The sequence below is a fragment of the Cottoperca gobio genome, chromosome 7 (genome assembly GCF_900634415.1).
Source record: "Cottoperca gobio chromosome 7, fCotGob3.1, whole genome shotgun sequence".
In the NCBI taxonomy this organism is placed as follows: Eukaryota; Metazoa; Chordata; class Actinopteri; order Perciformes; family Bovichtidae; genus Cottoperca; species Cottoperca gobio.
In genome coordinates, this window is record NC_041361.1 from 18,291,750 (window position 1) to 18,307,637 (window position 15,888).

Consider the following 15,888-nt stretch of genomic DNA (forward strand, 5'->3'; position numbering starts at 1 on the left):
TTTCCTGAGCAGATTTGGTTGCGGAAATTAATAGGACAGCAACTAACAATTACTTTCATGATCAATTTATCTGTTGAAAATTATTCACTTAGCCAATAGAATGTCAGAAAAATGTGGTGACATCTTCAACTTGTTTTGTCCAAAACCCAAAAATATTCTATTTACAAAACAATGAATATTATTATTTATTTCTTGATAAATGACTTGAACAATGTTATCAAAATTCTTGGTGATTAATTGTATGTTGATTATCGACTAATCAGTTCAGCACAAAAAAACAAAACACAGTGAACCCAACAGTAATAGCAGTAGGAGTTTATACAGTTAAATCATATGCACATGTTTGGGCTACTCGGAGATAGGACATTGTTTTGTAAATCAGAATTAAGTCAAATTCTTTTACTTTAAGGTCCAGAGTCAAGATCCAGTCCAAGTCAAACGCCTAAAGTCACATGAGGTCGCAAGTCAAGACTAAAGTCATCAGATTCATGACTCAAGTTTGATTCTAGTCTAGTCACGAGTCCACACCTCTGGTTTATCGTTCAGGTGAATGGGGCTGTGTGAAGGGGTCTCTGAGGGTTTGCTGGGCTCTGTGTAACATACCTCTGTCTTGTTGGCCAGGCTCCACGGGTGTTGACAGTGATGTTGACTCACTCTGACTGCAGCCTGCTGCCTCTGGTCGGGGACATCGTTCAGGATGTGCTGATGGCTCTGGATCTCAGCTACGAGCACACAGCTGCTCTTTTCTGCTCTGTGCTGCACGCGCTCATGAAGGCTCTGGGTGAGATTTCAAAAGTGATGTTGACTCATTTATCACACGTGTTGTGGGTGAAAAAGGTTAGGGTCAAATTCAGTATATAGCTCATGTGACTGCCATACGGCGCAGTCCCATCCCACACTTTGCCAAAGCATTCAATTCAGTTATAGTTTAAACATTTAAGGATGATTTACAGGGTGGTGGTCTGGTGGTACGCCTTCCAAACCAGAAGGTTGTAAGTTCAATACCAGGCTGCCATCATTGTGCCCCTGAGCAAGGTACTTAACCCTGAGTTGCTCCAGGGAGACTGTCCCTGTAGTTAGTTCAATGTAAGTCGCTCTGGATAAGAGTGTCCTGCTAAATGACCTGTAATGTAAAAAGAAGTGAGAAGTTTTTGCATCACACGCCTCACATCGCCACTATAATCTAACCTGCTCTTGTCCTATTTTCTTTAGCGAGGTGGTTTCCCTCCAGTTGTGGTAGAACCAGTAAGTCTGCCAGAGCCCAGCAGACCTTCCCTAACGACGAAGTCCTCAACATCCGCCAATTCCTGCTGGATCACCGCAAACAGAAAGAGCTGGCAGAGGGCATTGGAATAGAGGATGACGACATTGAAGACCTTAATGGTATTATAGACAAAACAGGAAATGATATTTAAGTGTAGTATAGGTTTCACATTGTTGTAGAGGTTATATTAGAAGGGACTTATCAGGAGTGTGAATAACAACAATATATGAACAACACTGGCTGTTTGCCTTGTTGACAAATCATCCATATGACCATCACTGTCTCTCCAGCGGTGCCACCTCCCCAGGAGTGTGAGGACGTTGAGGGTATTGATGGTCCTGATGTGAAAGCAGAGCTTCCCTCACACCTCAGTATAACTAAAGATGTCATGGAGCGCTGCATTCACCTGCTGTCCGACCCGAGTCTCAGGCTCCGACTCAAGGTACGGTCTGTAGTGTGAACGGGACTGTTGGCTTTGAAGATAATAATCCGAGTGAGGACTGTTAACCATTGTAGAGGAACCTGTAGATATAGTAGAAAGGGTTGTATCGGTGTGACAAATCTCCCAGCCGCGCATGATAGGGTCATGAAAATCCAAGAGAGAACGGACAAAACGCAGTATATAGCACATGGCTCAATTCGTAGTTTGCTAATGTGGTTGTCGGATAAGGTATAAGAAAGAAAACCACATAAACCTCATTACGAGTTATTACCAGTAGAAATGAACTTAAACTCTTTAACAAGACATAGCTTAAGTCTAAGGAATTCATACTGTAGGAAATGAGTGTAACCAATGAACTTTGATTTCTATCTCATGCTCGACTGAATGTTGGATCTTACATGTGTTGTTGTTCCACGCTATACACAAAATATATACTGTATGTTAATATGTGAACTGTATGTGTTTGTCCGAAGGTTTTGGACGTGCTGGAGCTGTGTGTGTGTGTACTGAGTGAGAAGGAAAATGAATTGCTGCCTATGGCCCATCGCTGCTGGCCCGCCCTCCTGCAGAGACTCACAGCTGATGACCCTTTAGCAGTCCTCAGAGCCTTCAGGGTACGTGAAGTCTGTTTTCCATGTACTTGTACAGTAGATGTTGTATAAGCTTGTCCTGATAATTGTTGATTAATTTAGTGTGTCGGTGGTTAATTTGATCACCTTTGCAGCTGGATATTGTTACAAAGTACAGAGTATTATATAAAGACAATATATGTTGTATTACATAATCATTAGCACATATACATTATGTGCAGAAACTAAACTAAGAAGACAAGACAATCATGAAACTGTTCATGGATTGTCTTCCCAGAGCTGACTTTCAGAAAATTACAGAGGATGAACCTTGCTCGCTGATGAATGAACATCATTGTTTGTGATCATTTCTCAGAGTACAGGTGTCAATTGATTCTCCTGTCACTGTGAATTAGTCTACTTGTCAAAACCTGCGTCTGGTTTGACTGCGTTTGATCTTTTTTTCATATGTCTCTGATGAATTGACAAAATCAGACAGCACTGGCTTTGCATCTTGTCATTTAGTCACTCGTCACTGCTGCTGTCCAACGGTGCTATGGCCATCTGCGTTTTGTAAATACACGGTGTCCTTTGGCAACGAAGGACACACTTCAGGGACATTTCGTACATACTTTACATGCTGAGTCTCTCTGCCAGATGCTGTGTACGCTGGGTGAAACATGTGGGGACTTCCTGAGGAGGAGAGTATCTAAAGAGGTTCTGCCCAAGCTGAGCTCCTCGCTGGTACGGCAGGCTCCGATCAGCGCCAAGGCCGGACCTGTCTACACACACACCCTGGCCTACAAACTGCAGCTGGCTGTGCTGCAGGGGCTGGGCTCACTGTGCCAGAGGCTGGATCTGAGTAAGAGAATTAAAACACACAAACACACAACATACAATATCATCCTGTGTGATTTTGTATCATGTTATGAGTATAACGATGATCATACCAGGTAAAGAGTGGACACTTGATCAGGGTTCATCTCAGCCCTGATACAAGAGGTTTCTTAATGAAGGCGGGTGCAACATTATGCCCATTTCAGCAACAAAATATTGAGGATTGATTACCTCTGTTGTTTAGCGATAATCTAACCTCCATAAATGATATTATATGTGATATTTACCAAAGTGTGTTGTATAATAAAAGCACTGAAAATAACCATAATAAAATCGTGCTCAAAATCAAGCCATTAAGAAGAAACAGACAGTCTTCATGCATTAAAGTTCATGCACATTCCTTCCTAATGACCGCATTATTTTAAATATCACTATAGAATTTAACTTTATGTTATACAATTATACTGTTAAAGGAGTAGTTCAACATTTTTGGAAACGCATATTTGCTTTTTTCTGAGAGTGAGACGAGAAGATGGTCATTTTGTGCATCAAGTACGGAACTGGAGTCAGGAAATGGTAAAGACTAAGTAAAGCATAAAGAGAGGATCAGAGGTAAACTCTTTGCCAACACGTCTAAAGCAGTGTTTTTTACACCTTTTTGTTTGTTTAACCGACGCATGAAAAGAGATGATTTTAGATTTTAAAAGGAATGACATGTTCTTTTGACAAACGCGCTGTGGTGGAAAGTTTTAATCAAGTCCTTAAACAAATGACCAGTGAAGTCTATCATACTGAAATGAAGATTCTTGAGAAGTTAACTTGTCTTTGGAGTATTTATTATTTGCAAATAGGTTCATCAATCATACAGAGTGCAAGCAGTCTGCGTGAGGAAGAACCCCGATAAAAGTGTGTTCATGTATTTTAAAGACAGTCAGGAGAAGGAGGGGTAGAAGATTGCCACAGTTGGCCCACAAAGAAAGGGAGTAGAGAAGGGGGGGGGGGGGTGGAGAGTTCCCACAGTTTCAGGTGTTAGATAGACAAAATAAAACAATGAGTAGAGAGGGGAGGGGGAGAAGATTCACCCATTTGGGATCGACACAAGAAGAAAGGGTTGGAATAAGATAAAGTTACAGAGATATGCTGGGAAAGACAGAAGTTCATTGAACCAAGTATTAAACAATAAGAATTTAACATGGACATATGACATCTTCCATTACACCGCACAAGTTCTTTTTCCGCTCTCTGGGTAGGCATGGTGGTACCAAATCTGGCAACCTTATTGTCATGAAAAGACTTGGGGACTGTGCACCTCATTGCACCTCGCTGTGGTTTGTTAAGAAATAGTTCCAGCTGATACCTCTCCCTAAAGTTATTTATACATTTCTGTTTTCATCTACTGGTTATTCCTTTAAAATGTAGCCTTAGTTTAGTTGACTTTAAATTGGAGTAATTGATTAGTCAATCAACAGAAAAAAAGAAATCTTCATACAAATTGACAGAAATATTCAGGCTCTGAAATATGAAGATTTCCTGCTTTTCTCTGTTTTCATATTAAAGTGAATATCTTTGGGTTTTGGACTGACAAAGAAGGACGTTTAAATACATCACCTTGGACTTTGAGTGACTGGGATGGACATCTTTCACTATTTTCTGACATTTTATAGACAAAAGGATTTATGGAGAAGATAATCAGCAGATTCCTCGATAATGAGAATATTGTTAGCTGCAGCTCTACTCGAAATCGAAATGGACGAATGTTTAAAGTGTTACGCATCCAGCCAATAGAGCCACCTACACACAGGACACAGTGTCTTGTTTCACCACCAGATGGCAGTCATGTATAACAGTGAGAATCTGAGCAGTAGTTTGTGTATCTCAATTATCCTGCTCTGTTTGACTATGAAGACCTAAAGACATGATCCAGTGTTGCATTTTTAAATGTGATCGGGACAACTTAAGATGCAGTCCGTGTATTTATCGATTCCACTGAAGTTTCTTTTTGGTGTGTGTCACTATATTCGGGAGCAGTAGTTTTCTCTACAGTCAACACACCTTCAAATGTGTCTTTCACTTTGATCATTTGCCTTCCCTTTGTTGATCGCACAGCCCAGCATACCCCATGCATTACAGTGTGCAACAATTATACATGCCATTTCCACTCATACATAAAATCACACAGTACTTAATGGCACTTCATGACTGAAAAGGCCTCCAGGCTGTGGCTGTGCTTGAATTCAACATATTTTAAAGATGACTTTGAGCATACAGACCATAGCCGACTGAGCCAGCAGGATCCTTAGTTGCACTGATGATAACTGCTGTAGGCAACTCTTCTCCCTCAAGCTCCATTTCCCCACAATCATGCAAGAAAAGCTTTTACAACTGCACAGTAAACAGCAAATCAAGAAGCAACAGGAAATGAGGACATTTTATTAAATTACTATGTTTTTTTTTTTTATAGTTGTGCATTTTGTGCTTGGCATAGCTTCAGTATCATATCTGGAAATGTTCATCCAAAGTGGCCTGGGGGCTCAGTGCCAGTGTGTTACCAATGATATAATTATGAGCTGCTTGTCAAATCTTTCATCAATCATTATGTTCATTAGGCAGTGACGTCCCAGTCATACTGGAAAACAATCTAAATGTCCCTGTGTGTCCTGTGCTGTGTACTTCTGGGACAATATAAAGAGGATTCAAAAGATCCTCCATTTCCATTTCCAGTACTTATAGTGGAGCTCAGAGCATCTTAATGTGGGACTTCCTTTCGTCTCTATTATGGTGTCTTTACTTATATGTGTGCTAGTTTGAGTGGATAAGTGTTTATTTTCACACAATGTAATTAAAATAACATCCTCAACACCTCCAGTTAAAAGCGCAGTTTGCAATCAGTGATAACAATCATTGTCATTCATTGACTGGTGATCATAATCATAATCACTTCTGATTCCCAAGGACAGTGTGAATGCAAGAAGTGGTTGGTGGGATTGTAGCAGCGATAAATCAGTGCACAGAGGTTTACCACATTGAATATGAAATAGATTTTTATTTTTGATGCAAATATGTGAGATTTGATTTTGAGTTACCTGGTCTCCTGCACAGAGGGGGGTTGTAGAGTGAACCTGAAAAGCGTGTGGTGACCGTGTGTCACGGAGGTAGTATGGCTGTGTGCAGCGCCGCCCAGTCCAGCAGTAGTTAGTAGTGACAGCGCTGGTCATGAATGGAGAAAACGTGTAGAAGTAGAGATATAAAGTCATTTGATTTAAAAAATAAATAAACAAAAAGACCCGTTAACTGTAAACTGGTCTCAGAGAGATTAAACAGAGATGGCTATTTCTTTTTGAAAATCAAAAAAATTAAATGTTGAATCTTATTCTTATACAAACACTAACCGTACATACATTATGATGTGAAAAAGAGATCTGTATATAGAAATACAGGCTAAATGTGTATTTAGCATTAGTCCCCAAACCCTTAATAGTGACATATCAGGAAAAGCTCACTTGTTCAGTACTTGTGCACAAACATTTGGGTATCTGGAGTAACTACCAACCGACAAACTGTGAAATAGGAAAACCCAATAGTTTTTTTGCAGGATGCCTCGGTCAGAAAACGTGGGATTCAACAGGCCATTTAGATTTGACTCCCCTTCCTATGTCACATGCAGGCTAATTCAAATATAACGCCCCCCTCCCATCTGACTATCTCTACACACGGCTTGATGAGTACCTTTGTAAAGGTTAAACATTGATCTCAAGTGGCCAAAAAAATAAGCATCCATCCATATGTAGCAATCCGCCTGTCAATCTCACTTTTCATTTTGCCCTCACTCATGAACAAGACCCCAAGATACTTGAACTCCTGCATTTGGGGCAGAAACTCACTCCGAACCCAGAGTGGGCAGTCCAGCGTTTTCTGACAGAGAACAACCTCAGATTTAGAGGTGCTCACTCTCATCCCGACCGCTTCGCACTTGACTACATGCGTGCTGAAGGTCGCGGTCAGATGAAACGCGGTCAGATGAAACCACATCATCTGCAAAGAGCAGAGAAACAATTCTAAGGTTCCCACACTGAGCACTCTCTTTCCCCGGGCTGTGCCTTCAGATCCTATCCATGAAGATCACAAACAGAATCGGTTAGACCCTGGTGCAGTCCAACACCAACGGAAAATGTGTTTGACTTTGTGCTGAGAAAATGGACTCAGCTCTCACTCTGGTTATATAACGACCGCCCCGGTACCCCATACTCCCGCAGTACCCCGCTACAGGGCTCCCTGAGGACTAGGTTGTAAGCCTTCTCTAAGTCCTCAACAACAAACTCCCATCACCTCTCTTGTAACCCAACAAAGGTAAAGAGCTGGTCCACTGTTCCACAACCAGGATCTGCATTGCTACTCCTGGATCTGAGGTTGGACGATCAGTCGGTGCCTCCATTTCCAACACGCCCCTTTTCTTTTTTTTATGGAAACCACCCCTAATCCATTCTGCAGTGGGTTTTAAAACAACACTTACTCACCTTATAATTTTCGTTGGGTGCATTTGGATTGTACTTACATAATGATAACATCAAAATGTTAAAGCATTTCCATAATTCTACAATGAGAAAGATGTGTGTTACACAGATTATGTTCATTACTAAGACAGATACTTCTAACAGACCCACATGCATTTGATGTTACAGTACTTAACTTCCCATCAGAAAAAGTACATGTAGACTCATTCATATAGTTCATTATGTTGACCTCTTCTCGCGGAACAATAGTCTTTCGGCTCATTCAACATCCCTTCAGTCTCCGTCAACAAGGGGAAAGCAGCAGCTCTTGGCGTTTCCGTTAATACCAATGTTTGCCTGTTTTTTCTCCCAAGTTCCCACGAGGGAAAACAATAAGCTATGCAGCCTACAGCTACACCATTAGAGGTGTAATGATACATTCAGCTCACAGTTTGGTTTGATATGCCATACTGGGTTCTCGCTTTGATATTAACACAGTATTGCAAACAAAATCAAAATAAAAGCAATCATAACTGCAAAAATGTACTTACTGTAATATTTGTGTAAAGTTTCGTTCTGCCTCGTCACTGCCATCTAAAAGTATGTAACGGTCAACCCTAATGAAAAACTTCAAATTGTGTCTGTTAATGGGTTAATTAGTTGTGTGGTAAAGTCTCATTAGAACAATTTAACAAAGTCAATTAACTGAAAATTGTGTTTTTGTGTAATGTTTGTTAACATTTTGTGTCCCAAGTTTCTTTATGTTCTTTTGAAATATTTTGATAAGATATCAGTGGATTTACATATCGGTTACCTGGACCGTTTGAGAAATGTGTCAAAAGAATGCTCTATGTCTGTCTGTCCCTCATCATACTTTGTAGTGATGTTTGGTTTCTCTGACATCGTATAATCTTCACAGTCACACAGTTTCTCTGTACCTTGATGTGTATCTGGCTCTGCATTATTGCTTGGTACGTTTTATTTTACACTAGAATTCCTCATTAAAATGAACATATTTCCAAATGAAGTTACTAACTTAGCAGTTATGATGCAGCTATAACCTTCCTGCATTACTCTTTTTCTTACTTTCTGTTTCCTTCTGTTTTGATCCTATTTTAATTTAAAGCATGTGTGATTAAAGGAGTGAAACTTTGCTCCAGCCATAGTGTGGGTTGGTTTTGGTCCATCTCATGCCTTCAGAATTGAAGAAAATATAATTTCTCAATGCCATTTGATTGAATGAATTTAGTGTAGCAGAGTTCTCAGACGAACTAGCACGGTTTTCCTTCTTGTATTGAAAACTGCTACAGGGGACTATAGGCATTGGGCTTACAAGGTTGATGTTTGTATTGATTATTTAAATATATTTTACATTTTTGCCATAATTTGTATCGCTTATGAGAACATTGTACTCACAACATATTTACTGAGGTCTGGAATGATGGTTGCGTCTCTAAAATGCACAACAGGTCTGAAAACACGAGCAGCTTGACAGGTTGTAGAAATGTTAAGGTATTAACATGTTTCAAACATAGGTCCCCTTTACAGAAAGGTTGTTGGTTCAAACATTTATTATTTTATTTTTATTAGGACATGCTATAATGTAATTTGCTGGTAGTTGGTTGCAGTTTGTGTCAGTTAGTTCCACTAAATATGTTAAGGCCCTGTCACACATATCCGTATGACGGAAACGTATGCCGGCGCATACGAAAATTTGTCATAGTCCAAATACGTCCAACTTTTCATCGGATCGGACAAGTCAACATATACAGATACGCATGTCTAAACAATTGATAGCGCATCACTTCCTAATACAAAATGTATCAAACGAATGCATAAGATATACAAAAATATGGCGTATACAAAATATCGGCAACATGCTGGTGTACGTAGATATGAGGTAAGGTATAAGTAGTATACGTTAAGAGCTCTGTGTTACGCTGGTGTACGTAGATATAAGGTAATGTATAAGTAGTATACGTTAAGAGCTCACTGTGTTACGCTGGGGTGCGTTGTTGAACGCTGATGTTTTGAGCATGTTCAAAATTACCGGACGTACCCGACGTGTGCTTCATAAGATATGCAGACGTTACGTGACGTTAATTTATTCAATGTGTTTCTACAGTACAGCTAGCGTTCAGCGTTTTAGCCGTTCTCCAGCATCAGCATGACGTGAACCAAATGGCACTTTTCCAGCTCCGTTGGCCAGACGCTCTGATACGTTTTAAATAAGTAAGTGATATGCTATCAATGTTTGACATACGTATAATATTTTGTTATGAATTCGTTATGTATGCGTCAGCTACAACACCGTTGTGGAAATGTTGGACGTATTTGGACTCTGACACATTTTGAGCTACTTTTCATATACGCCGACATGTTTCTGCAATACGGAACTGTGTGAAAGGGCCCTATGTCTGGCGTGTTCAGCGTATCGTCTGCATCCTTCAAACGATCACAACCTACCCTTAATTTATATCAACCTATTGCCGATATTTCGTATGCGCCAGCATACGTTTCTGTCATACGGATATGTGTGACAGGGCCTTTAAGCATTAAGCACGTATGTCAAACATTGATAGCGTATCACTTACTTATACAAAACGTATCTGAGCGTCTGGCCAACGGAGCTGGAAAAGTGCCATTTGGTTCACGTCATGCTGATGCTGGAGAACGGCTAAAATGCTGAACGCTAGCTGTACTGTAGAAACACGTTTAATAAATTACTCCGTCGTCAGGCATAATCTTAACATAGGTTACGAATAGGTTATCCACTCGTTATCTATAAATTGGCTGTAGGATTCACCGTCAGCCGACGTAGCCTATATCTAACGTTCCTCTAACGTAGTCACGTAGGTATTCACGTAGGTATTTACGTACTATATTTACGTAGGTAAGTATTCACATACGTATTCCGTATTCACGTATGTCTAACATAACGTAACGTCTGCATATCTTATGAAGCACACGTCGGGTACGTCCAGTAATTTTGAACATGCTCAAAACATCAGCGTTCAACAACGCACCCCAGCGTAACACAGTGAGCTCTTAACGAATACTACTTATACCTTACCTTATATCAACGTAAAACAGCGTGTTGCCGATATTTTGTATACGCCATATTTTTGTATACGTTATGTATTTGTTGGGTATTCGTCTGATACATTTTGTATTAGTGATGCGCTATCAATAGGTTAGACATGCGTATCTATATATGTTCACTTTTCCGATCCGATGAAAAGTTGGACGTATTTGGACTCTGACAAATTTTCATATGTGCTGGCATACGTTTCTGTCATACGGATATGTGTGACAGGGCCTTTAGAGGAGTGGCTGGTTGACATTTAGCCATGTAGGTTGCATGGCTGAAGGAATGGTGGTCTGTCTGTTGGATGGAGAGTTCATGGCTACTTGTGTTTTGTTCTGGTGGTTCCACGATGCCTCATTCTGCGTAGGCCTCATATACTCACTCAGTGGTACAGCCTTCTAATACTAATACTAGTCCTTTGATTCAACAAGGTGCTGGAAACTTTCCTTAGAGATTCTATTGGATTGAGATCTGGTGACTGCGGAGGCCATTGTGGCAGAACTCATTATGTTGGTGGAAGTTGCTTGAGATGACCAGTTCTTGAACAACAACAACTGAACCTCTTCATAATGTCTCCATGCTTTAATGCATTGAACTGCTACCACAGGATTGGCTGATTGATAAGTACACTCTCTGTCTATCTATCTACATGCTATCCTGTCAGCATACATGACAGCAGGATTTAACTAGGGTCAAAAGGAAAAATATTCAAGGGTCATTGAGGGATTTCCTTCTATTCTTACAACTGCCATTGGTGATTTTGGCAGATACACCTGGTGTATCGTAATTACAGACGTTGCCTAGTAAAGCACAGCTTTAAATAATTGAAGAGCAACCTCCATCCATTGCATCGGCGTGACAAAAAAGGCCAATACAGCAAAATTACATGTCACATTAAGTGAAAGAGTCTAGTCGATGATTTTAAGATCCTTGTGCATGATTTTTCTTACTGGCACTTGACGCTGTCCTCCTTCATATCTGAAGGGGAGAGATTTGGAGCTGCAGATAGAGAGAATGTGAAAGAGCAGGAGCGAAACAGTCAGCGGCTGCAGCCTTACTCATGTGAATACCGATTTGGCTACAGCTTACCTCTGGGACGCCTGCAGCAAGCCAATTACCAAGCCTCAGTCGCAGAGAGAGAAACACAGAAACACAGATTGACTGAAGCAAATAATGTGTTTCAGCTGCAGTTCTAGCTTCAGCTCCAATTCCACCCTGTTATTCATGTAGCACAAAATCTTAACGACACCTGCCCATCTCCTCTTTAGTGTTTCTTACTCCTCTGTTTCCCTCCAAGCACCTTGATTCCACAAAAGACTATAGGCCATGAGTGCAGCAGCAGAAAGAGAGGAAGAAAAGGGATGAAAGTGGTTGCTAAATAATCCCATTTAACACTGAAATGTGAACTGCTGCTTTTATTCTCGACACACAGCGAACAGGCCTGGTTCAAGCTGAGTGTGGGTTGAATTGACAAACAGAGTAAGCAGAGAAGGAGAGAGACATGTTTTGAAATGAGGCTTGAAAGGCAGCCCAGTTTGCAGCTTAGGGAATCACTAAATGTCTGCTGGGAAGGATGGAGAGAGAGAGAGAGAGAGAGAGAGAGAGAGAGAGAGAGAGAGAGAGAGAGAGAGAGAGAGAGAGAGAGAGAGAGAGAGAGAGAGAGAGAGAGAGAGAGAGAGAGAGAGAGAGAGAGAGAGAGAGAGAGAGAGAGAGAGAGAGAGAGAGAGAGAGAGAGATCGAAAGAAGAGATGAAAGAGTGGAAAGAAGTCGAGTGGATGGAGGAGGGAGCAAGAGCTGGCAAGGCTATGAAAGGTACCGATAAAGAAGGGGGGGGACGCAGGTGGGTCAGTGTACATAAAACTGCAGGAAGTGAAGAAAAAAAGATGAAGGATAGAGGGAAGGGAAGCCATTTTCACTCCTCAAAGGGGGAAGAGTATATGTGTGGAATCCAGAGGTGTGGAAAAAGCCTGCTGTGAAATCTTTCCTCAGCCATCTCAGCAGTTTCTCTCAGCTCATTAGGAGTTAGAGAAGGTAAAGCCCAGGCATGATCTATTTCTTCCCTCTTTCATCTTCTCTTCCTCTCTATGCCTCTCTTCCTCCCTTTCCAATCTACCCACTCAACCAAGCTACACTGTATTCTGGGAGCTGTGATGACATTTTGAGTTTTTGATCATGTGGACAGTATAAAAAAAATGACACTGATATTTGTTGCTTGTTTCTTGTTTCTATCTTGATAAAAATCTCTTTTTTCTGCTAAGCAAATAAATATATATGTATTTTACAATTGGGCTCTAAAACGTGTGTGTGTGTATTTTGTTTTCAGGTGAGGTAGACTTGGATGCAGTTTGTGAGGCCTGCCTGCCCTACCTGAGCTGCAGACAACCAATCCGACTGCAAGAGGCCAGTGTGAGGTGAGCTTATCCAAGTCCTTCTATTTTAAGCTCTATATATTATACTTTTTACTTCACTACATTACACACCAACAGTATATGAGGTAGTTCAAATTAGCTTCTCCTCTTCCAATCCAGCTTCAGTTCTCAAATGCTGCTTACATGTTAAAGGTGCCGTGTGTATCCTTAAGGGCCTAATCATTCAATCCACTTCCTTCCTCAATTTCATCTGGGAGGAAATAAAGCTGAATTATGTAATGTTTTTGGAATATTTAAAAATCCTGCACTGTTCCATGTTTGCCGCATTACCGCCACCAACTGTCGAATCAGCGGAGTATCGGAAAACCTGCGGCACTAATGTGTGTTGCGTCCTCGCCTGCGTGTATCCCCCAGGTTTATGGACTGGCCCCTGTTGGGCCCTCAGTCATACTGCAACATGTTCTCAGTGCTCATCGTCACTGCGTGAAGTCTGTGAGGGTCCTGCTGCAGCAGTTAGTTTCATTATCGATTAGTCTGCCAATTATCTTCTCGATTAATCCATTGATGATTTGGTTTGTAAAATGTCATAAAATAGTGAAATATCACAATTTCCGAGGTGAAGTCTTCAAGTCGCTTGTTTTGTCTGACTGTCCAGAACTCAAAGATATCCATTTACTATCACAAACGATAAAGAGAAGTCAATTAATTTTCTGCTGATTGACTAATCAATTAATCAGCTCATGCTTTCAGCTCTACTTTAGATACAGCTGAGTGTCTTTGATGCAAGAAAGTGTGAGTGTACGTCGTAATGAACTTCTTATCGTTGTCTGAAAATGATGCTGAATACGCTTTAAAGAAACTTTGCATATTTAATTGTCTGTAAGCCGTGCTATGCATTTAAAAATGTGTTGGGAACGACACAAAGACATTTTATATACTTGGAATTGTTCAGTATGAAAGCAAATGTTAATGTACATTAAAGGAAAAAGACGGTTCATGAGCTTAAAGTCAAACTGTAGGACTGCGCACTAAAGCCAGTGAACCTGCTGTGTTCTGCTCAGTCTGTCACTTTAGATTACAGGAAGGTGTTTTTACACACCATAAATGTTATGCACCTTAGCAAAATATAGCCCCGAGCTAATCCCCTTCCCCTGTATCTTTCATTCCTCTCCGCAGTGTTTTCCAGCACTTAATCCAGGTGGATCCGGATGCCTTCTGGTTTACTCTAAATGAGCTGCACTGCCCATCCTCCTACATCCCGCCCCACCCTGACCTCTACCCTGTACAGCTGAGTGGAATGGGCCGACCGAGAGACGAGTACTCGGACAACGTGCTGAGGCTGCTGAGGGAGGAGTTTGGCTCGGTTGCTGAGACCCAGGACTAGCCAATCAGCTAACGAGCTGGTGGTTGATGTGATTGACTCATCCCTCACACGGAGCTCTTATTGAACTGCTGAGTCCAACAAGTCAGTTTACTGTAAGAAAATTTGACAATTGTGCCAAAAAACGGCCATCAGATGACCTTCATGCTCTGCACAGCTCTGGTAAGCAGCAAGGTACAAAGGGAAAATGTCAATGAAGCATCTGTGCTGCTGCAGGTGTGGAAAACAAGAAACACTGATCCTCTACATTAGGAGACATTCAGTCACAGTGCTGATGGTTTTGGTTTCATGTGAAGGCATGTTATGTTTGCTATTCTTTTTATTTCTTAAGAAATACCTTATTCCCACTTGGAACTACCTTGCTGGTTTGAATTATTCAACCTATATGTCTGAACAAGTGACTTTTATACACATTAACTTGGCTGTTGACCCAAATAAAGAGAGTTTTTTGTGAAACCTTCTTAATTAAAATGATCTTAAAAATACTAACTATAAATAAATAATAACTATTCAAAATAATTTTATTATGTGTCCTGTTGCAGTCAAACTTGACTCACTTGATGAAAGGGCTGGGTATCAAGCCTGAAATGTTATTGGTACCAACTAAATGGAATATGGAAAAGATCAAATGTCTGGCCAGATTGAGAATCTTTTCAAATCTTTAAAGGGGAACTCCACCTATTTTACACACCAAAGACTGTTTACAGGTCTCGGGGGTATAGTTGTATGAAGGCTTTTATGTCTCCAGATGTAGCTGTTCAAAATATAATTTTAGAAATTGACTTTAAGAACACTATGGTGGTGTAGCTATACAAAGGATGGAGGAAGCCTGCCCCATCAGAGGATGCTCTCACTAACCTGCCACCCACATCACGTATGCTGTCGGCAGATGTGTCAGCTTGAAGGGAACAGGGTGCACCAGGCAGGTTGTGTAACTACGGGGGAATTGAACGCCTCATGAGAGGAATAGTGGCCCATCTATCATTGTACCTGTTATCACTCGGAGCCCTACAAGGTGCTGGGGATGTTTAAATGAAGGAAACGGGAATCCCCCTCTATTATCACCTCACCTCGCTGATGGGAGAACCTGCAGCCGCTGCACCTCATCGCACCATCATTTATATATGAGGCTTCTAGTGTGAAACACGATCGCCACGTGTTTTGTATTTAGCTGGCCCGGCTTAAAGCTAGCGTGCGCCTCTTTATCTCATACTGTGCTGTTGCTATTTATCCTGCTGCCAGTGCTGACAATAGCACCATTAGTCATCAGCAGCAATGGGAGTGGGGCTTTGGCAGCACATATTACACACAGGCAACTGCCTAATATTGTTTCTCCTTAACACACACACACACACACACACAAAATAACCTTTTGGATGTAAATGTGTAGTGTGTGTTCAGGAAGGTAAATCTAAGCTTGTTGTGGTTTTTACCTTTTCCACGTCCTC

The 15,888-nt window shown here is 41.1% G+C and overlaps 1 protein-coding gene across 2 annotated transcripts in view; it reads left to right on the top strand.

Moving 5' to 3' along the window:
• Positions 1-15,407, top strand: part of tti1 (TELO2 interacting protein 1) — a 23,797-nt gene extending 8,390 nt beyond the window's left edge. The window contains exons 8-14 of one of the 2 annotated variants that reach the window (XM_029436106.1): positions 622-781; positions 1,213-1,383; positions 1,555-1,706; positions 2,180-2,320; positions 2,933-3,137; positions 13,014-13,101; positions 14,236-15,407. In XM_029436106.1, the coding sequence (XP_029291966.1) occupies positions 622-781; positions 1,213-1,383; positions 1,555-1,706; positions 2,180-2,320; positions 2,933-3,137; positions 13,014-13,101; positions 14,236-14,443 (1,125 nt within the window). In that variant the 3' untranslated portion in view covers positions 14,444-15,407. The remainder of the gene's footprint in view (positions 1-621; positions 782-1,212; positions 1,384-1,554; positions 1,707-2,179; positions 2,321-2,932; positions 3,138-13,013; positions 13,102-14,235) is intronic. The other variant, XM_029436107.1, reaches the window with a different exon arrangement.
• The last annotated feature ends 481 nt before the right edge of the window (positions 15,408-15,888 follow it).